The 20,777-nt window shown below is 42.3% G+C and overlaps 2 protein-coding genes across 2 annotated transcripts in view; one reads left to right on the forward strand and one right to left on the reverse strand.

Moving 5' to 3' along the window:
* Positions 1-548: 548 nt before the first annotated feature.
* Positions 549-18,209, reverse strand: mrps33 (mitochondrial ribosomal protein S33). The gene is made up of 3 exons (XM_088347795.1): positions 18,058-18,209; positions 3,953-4,169; positions 549-1,132 (listed from the first exon to the last, which is right to left on the reverse strand). The coding sequence occupies exons 2-3, from the start codon at positions 4,165-4,167 to the stop codon at positions 1,027-1,029; spliced, it is 321 nt and encodes a 106-aa protein (XP_088203921.1). The 5' UTR covers positions 4,168-4,169; positions 18,058-18,209; the 3' UTR covers positions 549-1,026.
* Positions 13,906-20,777, forward strand: part of tmem178bb (transmembrane protein 178Bb) — a 49,973-nt gene continuing 43,101 nt past the window's right edge. Inside the window, exon 1 of the mRNA XM_088347794.1 lies at positions 13,906-14,608. Within this exon, the coding sequence (XP_088203920.1) occupies positions 14,194-14,608 (415 nt within the window). The 5' untranslated portion in view covers positions 13,906-14,193. The remainder of the gene's footprint in view (positions 14,609-20,777) is intronic.

The raw sequence follows: 20,777 nt of genomic DNA on the forward strand, positions 1-20,777 counted from the left end.
AAAACCTTTTTCATGGCCAAATTTAAGGACTTTTAAAATACTTTCAAAGTCAATTCTCCAATTCATCCAGTACCATTAAAAGAATACATCCGGTGTTAATCATGTATTTTGAAGAACCACAAATATATCTGCGATCAACATATGTAATTTTTAATCTTGTGTGTGCATTTATCAAGGCATATGATTTTTAGAACTTAAATAAATCGTAAAAATATTTGTTTTTGAGACAAATTCCTCTCCAAATAGGTTTCAGTTAAAATTATTATAATATGTAGCTTACATTTTAGTCCCATAGAAGTTAATCCCAATTCGATTTTACGCTGGAAAACACTACCTTAATGTTTTTGGATGGCCCACAATAAAAATCTATAATTGATACATAATCTTTGCATTAATAGACATTTCATAGGTCCGGGTAAAGGTGAAGCATACACTTCGTCATCTTGGGTGTGACCCATAGGGGGCGATGACACTTCAGAGGACAATGCTGTACAAACTAATCCCTGCTGCAGTTAATCATGAGGGGGAAAAAAAATGACAAAGCGAAGCCACGTTAGAACATTTTTAGGAAGACTTTTTGAGAAACACGGCGACAATTTCAAGCATTTACTACCACTTTAGCCAAAACTCAAGCCATTTTCAATCCTTGAAAACACAACATTAAAATTCAAACATTTTCAAGGATTTTAAGCACCAGTACAAACCCTGTCAATATACTATTTCCCTCCTGGCCCTTCTGCCAAATTGTTGAAGCCTAATGCAGGCTGCCACTCAAAATGTTTGCCCACCCCTTCTATAGTGGACGAGTGCTGAAAGAAAAGTCGATGGATTTCAAAATATTTCCTTTTCTTTTCTTTTCAATTGTTTACACTCGGGCAACACTCCATTCAAAATTCTCATGCTGGAGACTTGAATAACTGAGTAAAATACAAAGGAATTCCTTGACATTTTTGACATGATCAGAGTCCACACTGTACTGGTCAACCCGATTGGTGGCGATTTCTAAACTTGGAATGAGGCGTGAGTTTATTTTTTCTTAGTGGCCCTTTTTCCTTCTCCTTTTTTGGGCACTCCTTTTCCTCTCAGCTTCCTCAGCCGCCGCATTTCATCCTTGAAATCTTCGTGCTCGTCCCTGTAAAAAAACAAAACAATAATAATCACATTTAATGACATTAAATAGATTCCGAAGCTATTTGCATGGAAGGAAACAACTACAATCCCTCTCCGAAAGATGAATGTCGACCCAGGCTACTATAATAATGATATACTATATGTATACGGTTAAAAAAATATATATACAGTAAACCTCGGATAAGTCGGATCCAGATGGACCGGTCATTTTCATCCGACTTATCCGAGGATCCGACTTATCCGAGGTCGCAAAATTTCGAACTAAGAAGAAATTTAACTCTTAGAAAAGTGCATACTTGTATATGTAAAATGAAATACCAAGCAATGATATCTTGTAACATGAACGTGATTTATTATCAAAAAAGTTCTTAAAATGAACATGAACATGGTTGATATGAACTATGGTTAATAATACACTGTATATGAACTGGTTATGTAATTTTATCCGTACGATTCATCGTCCGTTAGATTCGTAAGTCTGTTAGGTTCGGAGTTACATTGTACTCATTTGACGGAACCACAAAATCAGTGCTTTGTCGACATCTGGATGATCATTTACCCTCTGCCTTTTAGCGGTCGGAGCTCTAAAATCTGTCGCACACATATCTTTTATCTTCTTCTGGCTTTTCAGAATGTCGCTCAAAGTTTGAGGGCTCATTCCAAACTTCGCCGCGATGTCTTTTTGCTTCATGTGCTGATTCTTTTCTTGGAATTCAATGATAGCGAGCTTTTCTTCATACGTTCTAGTCTTGAGACTCCTGCCTTTGGTTTTAGAACTTGAGGCCATCGCCACACCGTAGACCGCACAGACCGCAAGGAAGTCCAAAGAAATTCACACAAATTCAATTTGAATGCTAGCACTACTGTAATAAGAAACAATGGGATTATGATTACGAGGCTTTGTTCTATGACCGCGTGCTGTGATTGAGAGTGCTATCATTCAACACTGAGGAGGAGTTTGATGAATAGCCTCTGCCAATCACGGAACGCCACGTCACATCAAGAAATCTTCCCGGAAAATCTGGGAGGGGTGAAAATCTTCCCGGAAAATCTGTGAGGAGTGAAAATCTTCCCGGAAAATTCCATCGCTTACTGCCACTGGAGGCTGAAATTTAGAGCATTTGGGAGATGTCCTAGGCGACCTGATACCGATCCGACTTATCAGAGGCGAAAACCATTAAAAAGGGTCAATTGTACGGAAAAATCCATCCGACTTAGGCGAGGATCCGACTTATAAAATCCGACTTATGCGAGGTGTAATACTACAGAAAAGCCTAGAGAACAAACGTTCCACGCAATTTGTCCGACTTATCCGAGAATCCGACTTATGCGAGTCCGACTTATCCGAGGTTTACTGTATTATATATAAAATGGTACAAAAAACTAATAAAAAATAGATACAGTTAAAATGTTAAAATAATGATTATTTGATAAAACATTTAAAAAATACTTCTAATAAAAATATTTTTCACAGGTTTACTCTTGTCCCTAGTGTCCCCTAATGTGTCTCTCCCTTATCAAAAATACAGTAACAATTTTAATATTGTAGTGATATTATATATTTTTTTTTTTTAAATAATACTGATAAAAAATATGTTGTTTTGGTCTCAGCTTTTGTCCCTGGTGTCCTTTAAAGTGTCTCCCCCCTCATTAAAAATATAGTTAAAATGTTAAAAAGGTAGTGAAATATATATATATATATATATATATATATATATAATTATTTAAACATCTACTTATACAAAATATGTTGTTTGGTACACCTCTTGCCCTCAGTGTCCTTTAGTGCAGTGATTTTAAACCACTGTGCCGCAACACATACTAGTGTGCCGTGAGAGATAGTCAGCTGTGCCGTGAGGAATTATCCAATATCACTTTTTAAAATCTAAAATTTTATAAAACATTTATGAATCATTTTCTGCAAATATTATGTCATTGTCAAGTGTCTGTGCTGTAAAAACTGGGGGTATTATAAATTATTTTGGAATTAAACATACTGTTCAGTGTCATTTTATTTTATTATTTTTGGTTAGTGATGTGTTGCAATTTTTTTCCACAGTAAAAAACATGCCCTGGCTCATAAAAAAGGTTGAACAACACTGCTTTAGTGTACCACCCCTCGTAAAAATATTGTTAAAATGGTAAGAATAAATGAAATAAATAAAAGGTTAATACATTAGTAGTCCAAACATGCAATCTGCGTTGTTGCTGAAAATTCATGAAAAAAATCGTGCACGCCTGCAGAGATTCTCCTAAATAGGTCAAGCAACCCAAACTTAACTTGCAAGCCCCCTGAATTTTTCTTAAATAGATTTCCTCCGGGCACTCCGGTTTCCTCCCACATTCCAAAAACATGCATTTCAGGTGAATTGGCTGGTCCAAATTGTCCCTAGGTGTGAATGAGCGAATGAGTTGTCTGTCCCCGTGTGCCCTGCGATTGGCTGGCAACCAGTTCAGGGTGTCCCCTGCCCACTGCCCGAAGATGGCTGGGATGGGCTCCAGCCCCTCCGCGACCCTAATGAGGATAAGCGGTACGGCTAATGAGATGAGATGAGAATAATAATCACGGAAACTCTCAGTCCAAACAAGCATATTAGCATGGAAGAAAACGTGCACGACTGCAAAAAAAAAACAACCTCTCCTAAAGATGCCTGCAGACCCATGCTTAACCTCATCAAACAAACCAGAGTTTAAAATCGGTTTAACAGAGAAATAATATAGCATTCACATAAAACCTCTGAGATTACACTTGCAATCTGCATGAAAACAAATGCATCTGTACAGAAACTCCTGAATAAGACCCAGGCTAAAGTCTTCCTACCTGAAAAGCCCCATGAATCGCAGTTTCTGCGTCATGGCGTAGTAGATCTTATGCTGAGGGTACCAGTCGTAGACCTCCTTCTTTTTGGCCATAGGGGGCTCCTTAAAAAGCTGCACCACCTTCATGGATCTGGAGTCCGTCGTCCGGACCACGTCCCCGAAGATCTGAGCGCTCAGTCTGGACATGCGCAATGCGTAATTGGACACGCCAGCCATCGCTGCAAATATGAATTTAAAAGGAAAGTTATTGAGATTTGCAACGTGAAAATGTTGCACATGGGTTGGCATGCACGTTACCTTGGGTACAGCAAAAATAAATAAATCCACAGATTGCTAAAATAGACACCGCAGAGAAAGCAAAATTCAAAACGTCCGAAAATACTCCAATATTTGAATTTCTACAGTGAGCCGTCAAGAACTATGTTAGGATCGAAACTAACCTTCACGCAACTCGAGATACTTCCGGGTTATGTCAATAGAGACCACTGATTGGGTAGATTTTTTTCACTTCCGGGTTTTGTATATGGTTTTCATTTTCCCTATTATTGTGTTTTATTTAAATGTAACAGTAATTTATTTCACATAACGCATATCAAGCATAAAAATTGAAGGAATTCAAAGTTCTCATGTAATTTTAAATATATATATATTTTGTTTCTCGTCTCATAACTAAATCCATGACATTCCTACGCTTCCGGTTTAAGAATGAACTCGTTTTTCCTTTTAATCTGTTTAATTTAATTTTACCCGTCACGTATTCGGCACAAAATCAATGTAAACATACAATAATCTTGAAATTAAATAGTTTTATCGTTTTGGGGTTTTTTTTTTTTTTTAATAAATGTAACCATTACTTATTCGGGATAAATTCCATTTGAACATATGTAACGGGTGTAATAATAACTTTTATTTTATTGAAATTCCTGCTAAAATATGTGTATAGTTTTTGGTAAATGTCCTGCAATGCTGAGTCCAACAGTGCCATCTGCTGGTATGGGGTGGGGTTTGGTTTTGGCTTCTAACATGTGACCAGGAGGCGGGGTTTTGTCAGTTTAACCAGAGTACTACAAAGAGATCAAAGAGATCAAACCCAGCAGAAAAAGCTAATGTTGTGACTCATCCATTTGCAGAAACTGTAATAATAAAAACCTCATCATCCAGTCCAGCGTGAATGTGGATCTTTGGTGGGACACGTACAACGCGGTTACATTGGTGCCGTGACCCGTGACTTCTATCAAGCTCTCCGAACCGAGGACTGTCCTACCTGCCACATCATTTCATGAAGCCATCAGCTCACAGTATTTAAAACTGCTATACAGTGACGTGTTACGCAGGCGATTTTGACTTATTTACATCTTTGAAACATGTTTACTCAGAGCACAAGTGACGTTTCTGAGGGTGTAGCTGATCAGATGACAAATATTATTCAGGAGATAGGACATAAATTGGCTGATAGCATATTCACAAATATACAGTCACGTAATATAGTAGCTCCTAACGCTGCTGCCACACAAGATGTAGCAAACAGATTGAGTCAGGTGGTTACACAGAGAAAGGTTAAGGAACCGCCGTCATTTATTGGGGATGGCTCAGACTCAATAACAATACATGAGTGGGAAGATCTAATGAGGACATTTATTAAAAGGAGTAATGTGAGACTTGAGGAGCAAGCAGAGGAAATCCTTATACATTTAAGAGGAAAAGCTAAAGATGTAGTTAGGTTTGGCATTAGAAACAGTAATATAGACGTCTACACCCGCCCTGACATGATTTATAGTCTTCTCAGGAAACACTTTAGCTGTACCAAGTACTCTGCTGTCCCTCTAGCTGACTTTTATTCAACTTTGCCCAAAGACCAGGAAGACCCCTATGACTACTGGCTGAGACTAAACAGAGCAGCTGACCTTGCCTCTGAGTGCTTGAGTGAGCAGGGCAAAACATTTGACAACCCTGAAATAGAGGTTACTCACATGTTTATTAGGAACTGCCCATGCAAGGAACTGGCACTCACTTACAGATCAAAAACCATCGAAAAGTGGTCTGCATGTGAGTTACTAGAGGTGCTGAATGAATACCACGCTGAGAAGAGCTACAAAGCAGATTCCCTACAACAACCTGCGAATAGAGCGGAAATTGCCGTACACAAAGCTGAGGTGAACCATGGTCCAACCCTCGTGCACGAGCCACCTCAGACTTCGAGCCCACAGTATGTCTCTCTAACGGACGTTATTAGTATGTTGGAGAAAGTTCTGAAACGTGTTACCTCGAACCAGTTCCAAGAGAGAGGGGGAGCTCCAACCAGGCGACCTGGAGCCAGAATCAATGGTTTCACTGCCAAGCCATGTATCATTTGCAAAGAAGTCGAACACAGTGCTCTCTCTCATTGCCGAGACAAAAACCTTTGCTTTCACTGCCATGCCCCAGGGCATTCTCGACGTGATTGTCCAGTGACGAAAGTTGTCCCACTGCCTCAGGGAAACTAACTGATCTGCGCTTAGGGGAGAACAGTGCAGATCAACTGAGTATACCTCCCACCACTAATGTGATGCCTGACATGCAAGATAATAAATCAATTTATGAGTTGTATAGCAACAAGATACCTCCATCGAAGAAGCTGATCTTTCAGGGGTTTCAGAGAATAGCGGAGACTGACGAACTGTTTTACACACCTGTACTTGTGCAAGAAGGCCCCACTTTCAGAGCGCTATTGGACAGCGGGTCGATGGCTTGTACAGTAAGTGAGGACACAGCTAAGTACCTCCTGCAGCAATTCCCTGATATGATGAGTTACACGGCCGATGATTATGTCATTGTAGGCTGCGGTGGACACCAAGTTTCTCCCAGAGATATGTACGACATTCACGTCACAGTTTACGGGTGCCAAATGATAATACCAGTAATGGTTGTGCCAGGCCAGACCGAACAGATGATCCTTGGCAGCAATGCCATCAAATATATTTTGACTCAATTGAAAAGTACTGATGGCTACTGGAGATTAGTTTCCACTCCTGACAACGGTCTGTCCGATAACCACAGTCAATTCCTGTCAATGCTTTCTAACACAGAGAGATGGAGAGGTGACTGCATTCCAGACAAAGTAGGGACAGTAAAAATCAAGAGTTGCGTGACGCTGAATCCACGGACCGAGTACGTTATTTGGGGCAAGTTACCTGAGTTGGCCGGGACGTCTGCGGGCAGCACAGTGGTCGTTGAGCCAACCCAATCAAAGGCTGGGCCCAGACAAGTCCTTGTCGGAAGAGTTGTTACTCCACTCTGGGGAGATGGATGGGTGCCTGTTAAAGTCTTTAATCCCACGGACAGAGTTGTGGTGCTGAGGAGAAACAGGAAAATTGCAGATGTGTCTCCTTGTATCGCAGCGGAAGACCTGCCCAATGCAGAGGAGGTCAAGTGCAACGTGCAGAGTGTACAGAGCAAAGAGGTCTGACCCAGGTCAGAAGAGGACATGATGCGTACATTGGAAGCTCTGGGACTGCAAGACATTGACCTGAAGTCATGTGAGGTTTCGCTGCAGTGTAAAGACAAGCTCCTCCATATCATCGAACAATTCGAGTCAATCTTCTCTCGCCATAAGATGGACTGTGGAGAGGCCAAAGAGTTTGTACATCGTATCCACCTTGTTGATGATAAGCCATTCCGTCTACCCTACAGACGTATACCACCAAGTCAGTATGAAAAACTGAGGACGACTCTGAACGAGATGGAAGAGAAAGGAATTATTCAGAAGTCAACTAGCGACTATGCATCTGCGCTTGTTCTCATATGGAAGCGGAATGGAGAACTAAGGGTATGTACTGATTTCAGAAGGCTTAATGCAAGAACCATAAAGGATGCCTACCCACTACCGCATCAAGCTGATGCTTTGGCCGCACTTGGGGGAAATGCCTTTTTCTCCACAATGGATCTGACGTCAGGCTACTACAATGTCCCCTTGCACCCTGACGACAAAAAGTACACGGCATTCTCCTCACCATTCGGGCTTCACGAGTACAACCGGCTCCCTCAGGGACTTTGCAACAGCCCAGCAACATTTATGAGGATGATGATGTCAATATTCGGTGATCAGAATTTCATGAGCCTATTATGTTACCTGGACGATCTGATGGTGTTTGCCCCCACAGAGGAAGTTGCACTCCAACGCCTGCAGATGGTGTTTACTCGCCTTAAGGAACATAACCTCAAGCTCGCACCCAAAAAGTGTTTTTTCCTCAGACGGACTGTGAAATTTCTTGGGCATGTCATCAGTGAGGATGGAATTCGGACTGACCCCGAGAAAGTGAGAGCGATAAATGACGTACAAGTCGCTGATCTAATGGAGTCGGATGGCAAGACGCCATGCCCTAGTAAAATCAGATCTTTTCTAGGCATGGTGATGTATTTCCAAAGCTTCATTGAAGCATGTTCTGCGAAGGCAAAACCTCTGTTCAGGCTCACATCTGAATCTGGTGACAAGCATAAGCGCAAGAGAGCCCGCAAGAAAGGTCAAGTGAAGCTGACGCCTGCAGATTGGTCCGATGCATGCCAGAACGCCTTTGAAACACTGAAGCACGACCTCGTGACAGGTGTCACTCTGGCCCACCCAGATTTTGATGCGCCGTTTATTCTGGCTGTCGACGCATCCTTTGATGGGATTGGAGCAGTCCTGTCACAGCTGCCACCTGGTGGAAAAGTAGCCAGACCAGTCGCCTTTGCAAGTAAGACGCTCTCTCGCTCCCAGCTCAACTACCCTGCACACAGGCTCGAATTTCTTGCCTTGAAATGGGCGGTATGTGATAAATTCAGCCATTGGTTGAAAGGAAGACACTTTACCACGTGGACCGACAATAACCCACTTACATACATTTTGACCAAACCAAGACTTGATGCGTGTGAACAGCGGTGGGTAGCGAAGCTAGCTGCATACAATTTTGACCTGAAGTACATTCCCGGACCAAAGAACATCGTAGCCGACGCTCTGAGCCGTGAGCCATTTGTACGGTCATGTGTGGGTCATCGCCTTGTTACCGAGCCCTATACTTCGCTCTTGGACCAAGTCAACAGGGTGAACAACAGTACTGTGCAAGAGGTGTTCAGAGTATCCAACAATTGTCACGCTGTTGTAGACGAGAGTGCTGGGACATCAGACGAGTCAGTAAAAAGGGCAATTCCATCAGGCTCCAATGGTTCTGTGACATCAGAAGAGGTTGCTGCTGTCTTCAGTGCTCAGTCCACTGGTGGCGTGGGTCAAGTGATGGGAACAGACGCCAACTTCAATCTTCTGCAGAAGGGAGATCAGTCAACGGCACTCCCACAGAGTCAGCTTGTTGGTTTACAAGAACAGGACAACACAATAAGCAGGACCATGTACTTTGTGCATAGACACAAGAGACCTACCAGGCGTGAGAGAGCTGTCGAGTCGCCTAGTGTGATGAAACTACTGAAGCATTGGAGCAGACTCACCATACAGAATGGCATGCTCTACAAAATAAGGAAAGATCCTCACATGGCCAAGAAAATCTTCCAGTTTGTGGTGCCTGATTCATTGAAACAGAAAGTCCTTCAAGGTTTACATGACTCAGCAGGTCACCAAGGCCAGAACCGTACTTTGTCTCTGGTGAGGCAACGATTCTTCTGGAATGGCATGGAACGTGATGTTGTGAATTATGTCAAATCCTGTCAGCGCTGTGTAGTAGGGAAAACACCGGAACCACACAACCGTGCACCACTCAAGAACATAGTCACCTCTGAGCCTATGGAGTTGGTCTGTATAGACTTTTGGACTGCTGAGCAAGAGAACAAGTCTGTAGATGTCCTGGTCGTAACTGATCATTTCTCCAAGATGGCGCACGCCTTCCCTTGCAGAAATCAAACCGCCAAACAAGTTGCTCGCCGTCTGTGGCAGGATTTCTTCCTTGTCTATGGTTTCCCACGGCGTATCCACTCTGATCAGGGAGCTAATTTTGAGAGCAAACTGATCAAAGAGCTTCTAGAGATGGCAGGGGTGCAGAAATCCCATACGACTCCGTACCACCCCATGGGAAATGGTATCGCAGAACGATTCAACCGAACATTGGGAGATATGATCAGAACCCTTCCCCCTCAGCCCAAAGCAAAGTGGCCACAAATGCTGCAGCAGCTCACATTCTGCTATAACTGCACAGAGCATGAGACAACAGGGTTTGCACCGTTTTACCTAGTGTTTGGTAGGATCCCTCGTCTCCCTGTCGATGTCATGTTTCAACATGCTAATACCAATGATGCTGTTGTCAGCTACTCTGACTTTGTACGCCATCTGAAGAAAGATCTACATGAAGCTGCTCAAATTGTACAGAGGAATACTCTCAGAGAACAGACTCGTCATGCCAAGCTGTACAACCGTAGCGCCAAAGGATCACCTCTCGTCGTGGGAGACCGGGTGTTGATCGCCAACAGAGGTGTCCCGGGGAAACGCAAAGTTGCAGATAAGTGGGAGTCAACCCCGTATGAAGTCATATCAGTCAAGCCTGATCTCAATGTCTACAGAGTCAAGGATTGTCTGACGGGCAAAGAGAAGGTAGTTCACAGGAATTTGCTGCTCTCTGTTAGCTTCTTGCCCTGTGAGGATGATCTGGCCAGCGAATCTGAACACTCAGAGTCTGACGCTGCTATGCATGGAAGTGATGTATGCCCTGATTTACCTGACGCGGTTGAAGACAGTGATGTCCGTACAGTAAACTGGGTGATACAGGCAGGTGAAGAGCAAGTTCATCCAGAGGTAGAGGATAACTCACTAGACAGCAGATCTGATGCCCAGTCCGACTCTCGCAGTGTTGATACATCCAGCCGAGGAAGTCAGCACATCCCCGAACAAGATGTTGACCATACTTCAAGTGACAATACGGAAAGCCCATCACAGTGCTCTGAAAACATGATCCCTTTGGGTATGGGTCTCCCAGACGAGACCCCATTGAACACTGACCATCTGGACGCAGACTCCCCTGATACTGACTGTTTAGACTTGACTGCCCCAGACCTTCAAGCTCAGGTTATTTGTGCTCAACCTAACCGTTATGGTCTTAGGGTCCGCCAGTCCATCAGGCCTCCTAGTCGTCTTATTTGTCAGATGAATGACCATGTGGTAGGTGACAATCATCTGTCCGCAATATCTGCAAGTTCCTAGTTTAAGTTCAGTAGAGATGCACTTTCAGTTTGAGTAACAAAGCTTGAGTAAGAAACAAGAATTGTGCCTATGTGAGCACTTACAACTACAGGAACAATGTTTGATATTTCAGAGATGTAACAGGCATCTTTGAGTCTGTGCTTAGTTAGGAGTTTGATCGCCTCCTTTCTTTTCACACTCCTTTTTGGGAGGGTTTTAGAACTGACATGCACTTCAGTTTGTTCCTTGTAATACTGTACCAGTTTTCGTGTCCTCTTTTTCATCAGTATTTGCCTTTTTGGCATGTGATTTTTTTTCTGTTTAGTGTAGCACACCCATATTTAGCAGAATTTCAGGGGGGTGTATGTAACGGGTGTAATAATAACTTTTATTTTATTGAAATTCCTGCTAAAATATGTGTATAGTTTTTGGTAAATGTCCTGCAATGCTGAGTCCAACAGTGCCATCTGCTGGTATGGGGTGGGGTTTGGTTTTGGCTTCTAACATGTGACCAGGAGGCGGGGTTTTGTCAGTTTAACCAGAGTACTACAAAGAGATCAAAGAGATCAAACCCAGCAGAAAAAGCTAATGTTGTGACTCATCCATTTGCAGAAACTGTAATAATAAAAACCTCATCATCCAGTCCAGCGTGAATGTGGATCTTTGGTGGGACACGTACAACGCGGTTACACATACAATGATTTCGGAATTAAGTAGTTATAAAAATATGTATTTTGTTTCTCGTGTCTTACCTAAGCCTGTGATTGGATACATTTTTACACTTTGGCGATAAGGTTGGATATCCTTTTCTTTCTGTATTGTTTTTTATTAAAATTTATTTATCTATCTATCTACCCTGGTCATATCCCTCGAGAGGGGTGACCGACAGCAAGACAAGCACACACAAAAACAAAGAAAAGTAAAAATGAAAAAAGGAGCAAAAACCACACACAAAAACCTTTGGACGATGGCCAACCCAAATGCCCAAACACCCAAACATGTTAAGCACCTCGGCACCCAAGTCGGTCATGCTTTCATCCTTCCAGATGAAACGGGACATAAGAAAGCGACCATGTCACTCGGGTCTGGGTGACACAACACACCCTTCTGTTCAACAGCAAGGCCCGACAGCTTTCACTGGTTTACCCCTGCCGCATCATACAGGTGCCCTGCCCATAGAATGCGTCTAAACATCCCAGTATCCTTTTACAACACCTCTCCACTCATTCCTATCACCAACAAGAGCTCTAGCTTCTACTACACTTAGACCTCTTTCCTCAGGTGCACTCATAACACCATCCATCCCCGTCAATTGCGGCCTTCCTTTTCGTCTCCTTCCATTTACTTCTGCTCTGTAGATCCTCTTCAACATTCACTCTTCATCCATCCTCTCCATGTGTCCAAACCAACTGAGTGCTCTCTTATCCATACGCTTGCTCAGTTCCACGACTACTCCAGTTCTGTCTCTCACAATTTAATTTCTCAATCTATCCAATCTTGTCACTCCTAACATACTCCTCAAACACTTCATCTCAAAAACATCTAATTTCCTTCTCAAATCTGCAGTCAGTCTCCAAGTATCTGCACCATACAACACAGTCGGCACAATCACACTCTCATACAGTCCCCCCTTAACATCCATACTCACACTCTTGTTGCTCATCACTCTCCTCAGAGCACCCAAAACCTTGCTTCCTTGATTGACTCTGTGTAATACCTTGCACTCCATTCTACCGACTGCAGCCACATCACAACCCAAGTAACCCAAGTAGTATAGTTAAAATTTAACTAAAATAAAAAATAATGGGAAAAATATAAAGCTTTTGGAATCAAATGTTATAGAATAGCTTGAACAAAAATATTTTGTTAAATGTCCAAGACTGTGATTGAATAAGCCTTAGCTCAGTCATATCTTGGATATTCAACGTTGGGAGCCATTATCATCATAATTGAGTGGACATGTGTCTTCTTTCCATTAAAACGTTGATGAGTTGAGCCGTTAGGGGGCAGCAAAAGATCAAGTGGGTCCAAATTCAAATACTGTTAAAAGGGAGGTACAATTTATTTCCTAACTTTTATTCATTTACTATTAATGTGTTGTTTATTTTCTTTTAATTTTATTTGATCAATATTACAAATTTTTTTTGGGGGTATTTTAAGTGTTTTTTATTTCGGTTATTCATTTTATTTTGTTTTTATTATTTTTTTGTAGCTATTTAGGCACAGCACAAAAACAGCAACTTCGATCTTCAATTTACAAAATGAAACAATCAACTATTTGCACAAACAACAGTTGCACAATACAAGGATACAATACATAAATATCTGCCCAAGGGAGTAGGCTAATGCCGAAGCGTTGTTAAGCCTTTATTCATATTTTCCTTTTTCCAATCCATTCAATTTTTTATTATTAATAATTTCTTCTTAATTATATATTTTTTTTATTCATTCTTCATAATGTATTGCTTATTTCTCCGTTTTTATATAACTGTTATTTATTTAACATTATTCTTTATTATATATCTTTATTTTTTTGTACTTGTTTATTAGAGCGCTGACCGGTTACGTCACAGCTCCTGCAAAGCTTCTTTTTTGTCACAGATTTTTTTAAATTTTTTTTATATTTTTTATTTTCGTGCGCATGCGTTCAAGGATGCCAAAATACGGTTCGGTCCTGTGCACGCGTATTTCTTCTGCGTGCTCGTGCTCACAGACGCTCGCTGATTGGTCGGCTGCCTGGAGCATATGTCGTCATCAGACGAGGAGGAGGGGGGTCTTGATATGGGGGGAGGGGGCGCTTTGCTGACTCAACGGGCTGATCCCTCCACATCAGGTCCGCGCATTTTCACTTATTTTCTATTTTCCTGCACCGTTAATGACCTTTTGTGATCTGTAACGATGTGCATGCTCGGTGACGACGCAGGTGGGATAAGATAAGATAAAGGACGTTTTTCTGCTGCAGGAGAAGCAAAAAAAAGGGATTGTAAATCGATGAATCTGGGGCGCCCGACATCGCGCAGATCGGGGGCGATGTGAGCCGAAGAAAGCCGAAGGGAGCCGAAGCGAGCCGAGGAGCTGTCCGGTCCGCCGGTGGTGCTGGACACAGCATGGCGGCTGCTGGGAAGTTGCTGCTGTATTCGGGCCTGCTTCTGGCACTGAGTGCTTTGGCCATGCTGGCCGTGGCCATGTGTTCCGACCACTGGTACCAAACAGACGCCCGGCGGTACAGAGAGCGCTGCCAGAGCTTCTCGGGCCGTCGCAAGGACCCGGGATTCATCTACATCCCCAATAACAGCCTGCCGCTGAGGAGCGCCGCCGCCGTCGTGGATCGACGGGAACAAAACCGGGACCAGAACTCGGTCCCAGCCCGGAACGCTGTCCTGGCCCGGAACCGCCGTCAGCTATTTGCCATGAGCGCCGCCGACGAGTGCAACAGGCGATATAACTCCACTAACGTGGGCCTCTGGAGGCGCTGCCACCGGCTGGACTTTGACCGGGCTGTGGAGGACCTCATACGGAAAGGTAAGGGGGAGCGAAAATTCTGAAATGGGCGAGTGTTTATTAAGAGGTCGATTGATTCATTTTTGGGATTCTCAACATTTTCATGTGAAAAGCATCAGCTGTCATAAAATCATGTAGGCGCACCTACTAAGTCCAACAGAACAAAACATGAAAGGCGAGACAATGCAGATGAAGTTGGGAAACTAGCTTGAACAGAACAAAACGAGAAGGCGGGATGACACAGAAATGTTGGAGAGCAGGCTCTAACTGAAGAAAATGTGAAAGGTGACAAAGCAAAAAAAAAATGTTGGTATAGACAAACTGGCTTTATCAGAATAAAACCTGAAATAAAGACAACACAGATTCTGAAGAAAAATGTCTTACCTCAAACTCAAAGCGCCAACAAACATCACGGGAAACCCAACTTTTCTTGCTAAACAAACCAAGTTAAAGAATACGACACAAACATGACTAGAACATGAAATATAATGCAGGCACACTAACTAGTTCCAACAGAACAAAACATGAAAAGACAGATAATGGAGATTAGGTTGGGAAACTAACTAGCTTTAACAGACCAAATTGTAAAGACACGATGACACAAAAAAATAGGAGAACTAGCTTTTACTGAACAAAACGTGAAAGGAGACAAAGCAAAAATGTTGATAAATTAACTAGCTTTAGTAGAATAAAACCTAAAATAAAGACAACACAGATTATGATTGAAAATCGATAAACTGTAACAGAAACCAAAGGGAAAGCCGGGATGGCACAGAAATATTGAAGAAGTAAATCTAACTTAACAACACTTGAAAGGGAGACAACAGAGATTATGTTGGGAAACTAAATGACTAACTGAACAAAATGTAAAAGAAGCCAAGCAGCAAATTTCGAAAAACTAGCTTTACCAATATAAACTCAGAAATTAAGACAACGCAGATTTCAATGGGGGGCAGCACGGCGGCGCAGTGGTTAGCGCTTGTGCGGCACAGTTCATGTCATGGGAACCTGTCGTGGGTTTAAATCCAGCTCCAGACTTTCTGTGCGGAGTTTGTATGTTCTCCCCGTGCTTGCGTGGGTTTCCTCCGGGCACTCCGGTTTCCTCCGGGCACTCCGGTTTCCTCCCACTTTCCAAAAACATGCATTTCAGGTGAATTGGCCGGTCCAAATTGTCCCTAGGTGTGAATGAGCGAATGAGTTGTCTGTCCCCGTGTGCCCTGCGACTGGCTGGCAACCAGTTCAGGGTGTTCCCTGCCCACTGCCCGAAGATGGCTGGGATGGGCTCCAGCTCCCCCGCGACCCTAATGAGGATAAGCGGTACGGCTAATGAGATGAGATGAGATTTCAATGGGAAACCAAATGGCTTAAATGGATCAAAATGTGAAAATAAGGCAACACAGAAACTGACTAGGCCTAAACAAACAAAACATGAAAGAGGGGCCCAGGGAAACATGAACACGTGTTTATAAAACAACTACAAAAGCCCACTAGCAACCATCTGTCACGGGACAAAACATGAAAGGAAGATGACACAAGGAACAAAAATGAATGCAGGCCAACTAGCAGGAATTGAACAATCCTTCAGAGAAAGACAACACAGAAAAGGTTGGAGTACTAACTGTTTCTAACAGAACAAAACATGAAGAACGAGAGGACACAAGAAACATTCCTGCACATTGAATTAAATTGTCTTTACTGTCAAGGACAGAACAAGAGTGCCATGAACTGTAACTAGCCATACCAAAACATTAAATCAAGACCATTTGCGTTGCTGCAATGTTTATGTTACTGTTTGTCAGCCATTTTTCAGTCAAATGTCTTTCCGAGGGTAAAGTCTGTAATAAAAGCACAAAAAATAGGATTCAAGATCATTCACAAATGTGGAAAAACACCGGAATTTATCGTAATTGTTCTCTTCCCTCTGGTTAGCTAGCAGTGCCAAAATCAGTATGCTAATCTCTTTGCTAATGCTACAGATGCTGCTTGTTGTGGTGGAGAGGACAGGAAGCTTTTCCCTGATAGGAAAAAAACACAACCGTGAAAAGAGAGAGGGGGGTAATAAGGGAGGTGGAGGCTGTGTCGGTTTGAATGGCGCCCGACCGCAGCTGCGTCTTTTCTACGCCGGCCATCTGCAGTCAGTCAAAATGTCATCATGGATGCCTCCGTGCACGAGATGAACGGACGGTGCCGCAGCATCGGCCACAGAGAAAAAGACACATGGGAAAAAGGATGTGATTACGTGTGAAAATTATTTCACAATGCCTGATTTAAAGAGGAAATTGTCTTCTTTACAGGGGGGAGCATTGTTTTCCATATCTATGACTAAAATGATCACATACCTACCAACACTACCGCTTTATGTGTAAGACTGCAATGCTTAAAAAAGACATCAACCCGATAAGGCTTTTTCAAATTTAGATGACTAGGGATGAGTATTTTAGTGTTTTGTCTTTCCTTCCTCCCAAACTTTCTTCCTTCCTTCCTCCCACCCTACCTTCTGTCATTCCTCCCTCTCTTTCTGATTTCTTTCCTTCTTTTCTTTCTTTTTTCCTTCCTTGCTTCCTTCCTTCCTTCCTTCCTACTTTTTGTCATGTCTCCCTCCCTTTCTGATTTCTTTCCTTCTTTTCTTTCTTCTTTCCTTCCTTGCTTCCTTCCTTCCTTCCTTCCTTCCTACTTTTTGTCATGTCTCCCTCCCTGCTTTCCCTCCTTTGTTCCTTCCTTCCTTCCTTCCTTACTCCCACCCTACTTTTTGTCATGTCTCCCTCCCTGCTTTCCCTCCTTCGTTCCTTCGTTCCTTCCTCTTCTCCTTCCTTCCTTCCTTCCTTCCTTCATTCATTCCTACTTTTCACCATCCCTTCCTCTCTACTTTCTTTCCTTCCTTCCTTCCTTCCTACTTTTCATCATCCCCCTCCCTACTTTCCTTCCTTCCTTTGTTCCTTCTTTCCCTCACTCCCTCCCACCCTTTCTCCCTCCCTCCTTTCCTTCCTTCCTTCTTTTCGTTCTTCCTTCCTCCCACCCTAGCTTCCGTCATTCCTCCCTCTTTTTCTACTTTTTTCCCTTTCTTCCTTCTTTCAATTGTTTCCATCCCTTTCTCCTCTCCTCTCTTCTCTTTTTCTCCCCTCTCCTTTCCTCAAAAACCTTTTCTATTTTTCTTAGGGTTTTTAGACATCATTTTAGTACAAAGAGACACACACTCTGACAGTACAAATTCCGAGCGATCCTTCTGCCTTGGGAAGTTCAACACCAACTGCTATAAAAATCAACATATCACTTTTCAAAATGTCCTCCCCAAATAGCAATTCCCACTTCGAATGCTAGCACAGCTATTGACACGAATCAATTAAATCCTGTCCTCTTTTGGCTCACTTGGCGGGATTTGTAAACGTTCCATCTGTCATCCGTCAGCTATGAATCATAAGGACTTCCGTTGGTTTTTTTTTCCGACTTTTTCCTTTTCTTAAGCACGTCACCTGATGGACGGCGTCCATTTGTCTGAAGACGGCGGAAACCGCGTTATGTAGATTGATGGCGGCGGCGGAGCTAATGGATTGGCGTCCGGCGCTAATAGCGCAGCTTTTTCCACACTTGGCATTAAGAGGGTAATGGGGTGTGGCCCGATGGCCGCCGCCCACAAATCGTGACGAATGGCGACCATGATTGCCAAAGTGGATTGTGACGTGGGAGGAACGATTCCCAGGAATTTGCTTTATTTCTTTCTCCTTCCAACATGGCGATCCGAGTTAAAAATTATCACCTATTGTCCGATACCGAAAAGGATCCAGGTCAGACACTTCTGTTAATGACTCTGCGACAAAATAAAAAAATATTAGGAGAAAAATAATGTAGATGTATGCATTTAGTTCTTTGTATTATTTTCATGATAAAATAATTGACAAAAAATTAAGTGAAATAGAAACTGACACATAGAAAAAAGAATTAGAAAACTAATATTGAAAACAAAAACAAAATTCTAAAAAAAGTGATTCTTGAAAAATGGAAAGAAAAATCAAAAATAAGTAATAAAAACCAATTATTTTAAAATTAGGAAAATGATACTCAAGAAATAGCTTCATAAAACAGCAAAATAGTATTTTGAAAAAACAAAAACTATTATTTTCAGAACCAGAAAATAAAACATTTAAAGAAAGAAATAAATAAAAGATTAAAAAAAAAACAGGAATAAAGATTAAAGTAAGGAATACCGAAAGAACAGAAAAATATCACTATTACTATACACACACACACAAATATTATATACACATATATATATATATATATATATATATATATATATATATATATATATATATCATCTCATCTCATCTCATTAGCTGCACCGCTTATCCTCAGTAAGGTTGCGGGGGTGCTGGAGCCCATCCCAGCAATCATTGGGCAGTGGGCAGGTGACACTCTGGATTCGTTGCCAGCCAATCGCAGGGCTATATACAGTGGGACCTCGCTACTTCGCGGTTCGACGTTCGCGGCTTCAGAGCTTTGCGGTCTGTAATGGAAAAAAAAAAAAAGATTTTTCGGGGGTCACTCCCGGGCCGCGCGACGGAGCGAGTTCGGCGGGCGCGGCGGACGCGGCGTCACACGGCGCGAGAAAAGGCGGTAGCCCGCTCGTCCGACGACACCAGTAGCGCGGCGCGACGACAGGCGACCGTCTGCGCGCGGCCGGCGAAAGGCGGCGGACGTGCGCGGCACCCCCGTAACTGTGTTAGGTGTCGTGCGTATCGCGCCCGAAAGTACCCGAGAGCGACCGAACGGCACCCGCGGTAAAAACCGTGTCGTGAATTTGTCTCCGATCGTCCCGGGCGGACGTAAAATCGCCCAGCTGTACGACTCTCAGCGGTGGATCACTCGGCTTGTGCGTCGATGAAGAATGCAGCTAGCTTTTATTTTTATTTATTTTAATTTTTTTTTGAAGGGGCGTCGCTACTTCGCAGATTTTCACTTTTAGCGGGTGGTTTTGCTCCCCATTAACCGGGTCTAAAAAAATAATAATTGAAAATAATAATAATAATAATAATATTTTTTAATTTTTTTTCCGAAGGTGCGCCGCTACTTCGCGGACTTTCGCTTATTGTGGTGGTTTTGGTCCCCATTAACCGCGATAACCGAGGTCTTACTATATATATATATATATATATATATATATATATATATATATACATACAAATATTAAAAAACAAACAAATTCAGAAAACAAAACGAAAAAATATTTTGAAAACTCATCAAACATTCTCAGAAAAACAGAAAAAGTGCTTTGAAAAACACAAAAACTCTGTACTGAAAACTGAAAAACAAGTTATTTCCAAATCAAAAAGTACTCTCAAAACACAGAAAAAGTATCTTAAAATAAAATTGGTAGAATATTTCATAAAAGAAAAAATATTCTGACAACTAGAAAAAACTGTCAGAAAACAGAAAGAAAAAAAAATCAAAAGGAAAAAAGAAAAATAAGGAACAAAAACTATTTTGAAAGAATTTCTCAAACAAAACAAAATAAACGATTTCACTCTATTTCAAAAACTGAGTGTTTCAACAATAAAAACAAATTTGAAAAAAAAAATTATATATATAGGCAGCACGGCAGCGCAGTGGTTAGCTCTTGTGCAGCACAGTTCATGTCATGGGAACCTGTCGTGGGTTCAAATCCAGCTCCGGACATCCTGTGTGGAGTTTGTATGTTCTCCCTGTGCTTGCGTGGGTTTCCTCCGGGCACTCCGGTTTCCTCCCACGTTCCAAAAACATGCATTTCAGGTGAATTGGCCGGTCCAAATTGTCCCTAGGTGTGAATGAGCGAATGAGTTGTCTGTCCCCGTGTGCCCTGCAATTGGCTGGCAACCAGTTCAGGGTGTCCCCTGCCCACTGCCCGGAGATGGCTGGGATGGGCTCCAGCCCCCCCGCGACCCTAATGAGGATAAGCGGTACGGCTAATGAGATGAGATGAAATTATATATATATATAGATATATATATATACATTCCCCAAAAAATAGAATTTTTTTTTCCCTGTAAAACAGAAAATACAATTAACAAAACAGGTCATAAAATAAACGAAGTAAAAAGACCCCCCCTAGCGAAAAAAATAGTCTTAAACAAAAGTAAAGTGCTCATATTAACTCGACTCGTGACTTAAAAATTAAGAACGTTTCATGGCAACTACCACTACCAGGCTTTTCCCCCAA

This window comes from Urocampus carinirostris, chromosome 11 (assembly GCF_059441175.1).
Source record: "Urocampus carinirostris isolate Australia breed hairy pipefish chromosome 11, RoL_Ucar_1.0, whole genome shotgun sequence".
In the NCBI taxonomy this organism is placed as follows: Eukaryota; Metazoa; Chordata; class Actinopteri; order Syngnathiformes; family Syngnathidae; genus Urocampus; species Urocampus carinirostris.

What these genes read in the sequence shown, in the direction of transcription:
- mrps33 (XM_088347795.1), bottom strand. Translation starts at nt 4,167, where the DNA reads ATGGCTGGCGTGTCCAATTACGCATTGCGCATGTCCAGACTGAGCGCT. An exon ending in CGATTCATGGGGCTTTTCAG is followed by an intron (nt 1,133 to 3,952) that starts GTAGGAAGACTT and finishes GTTTTTTTACAG; the next exon opens with GGACGAGCACGAAGATTTCA.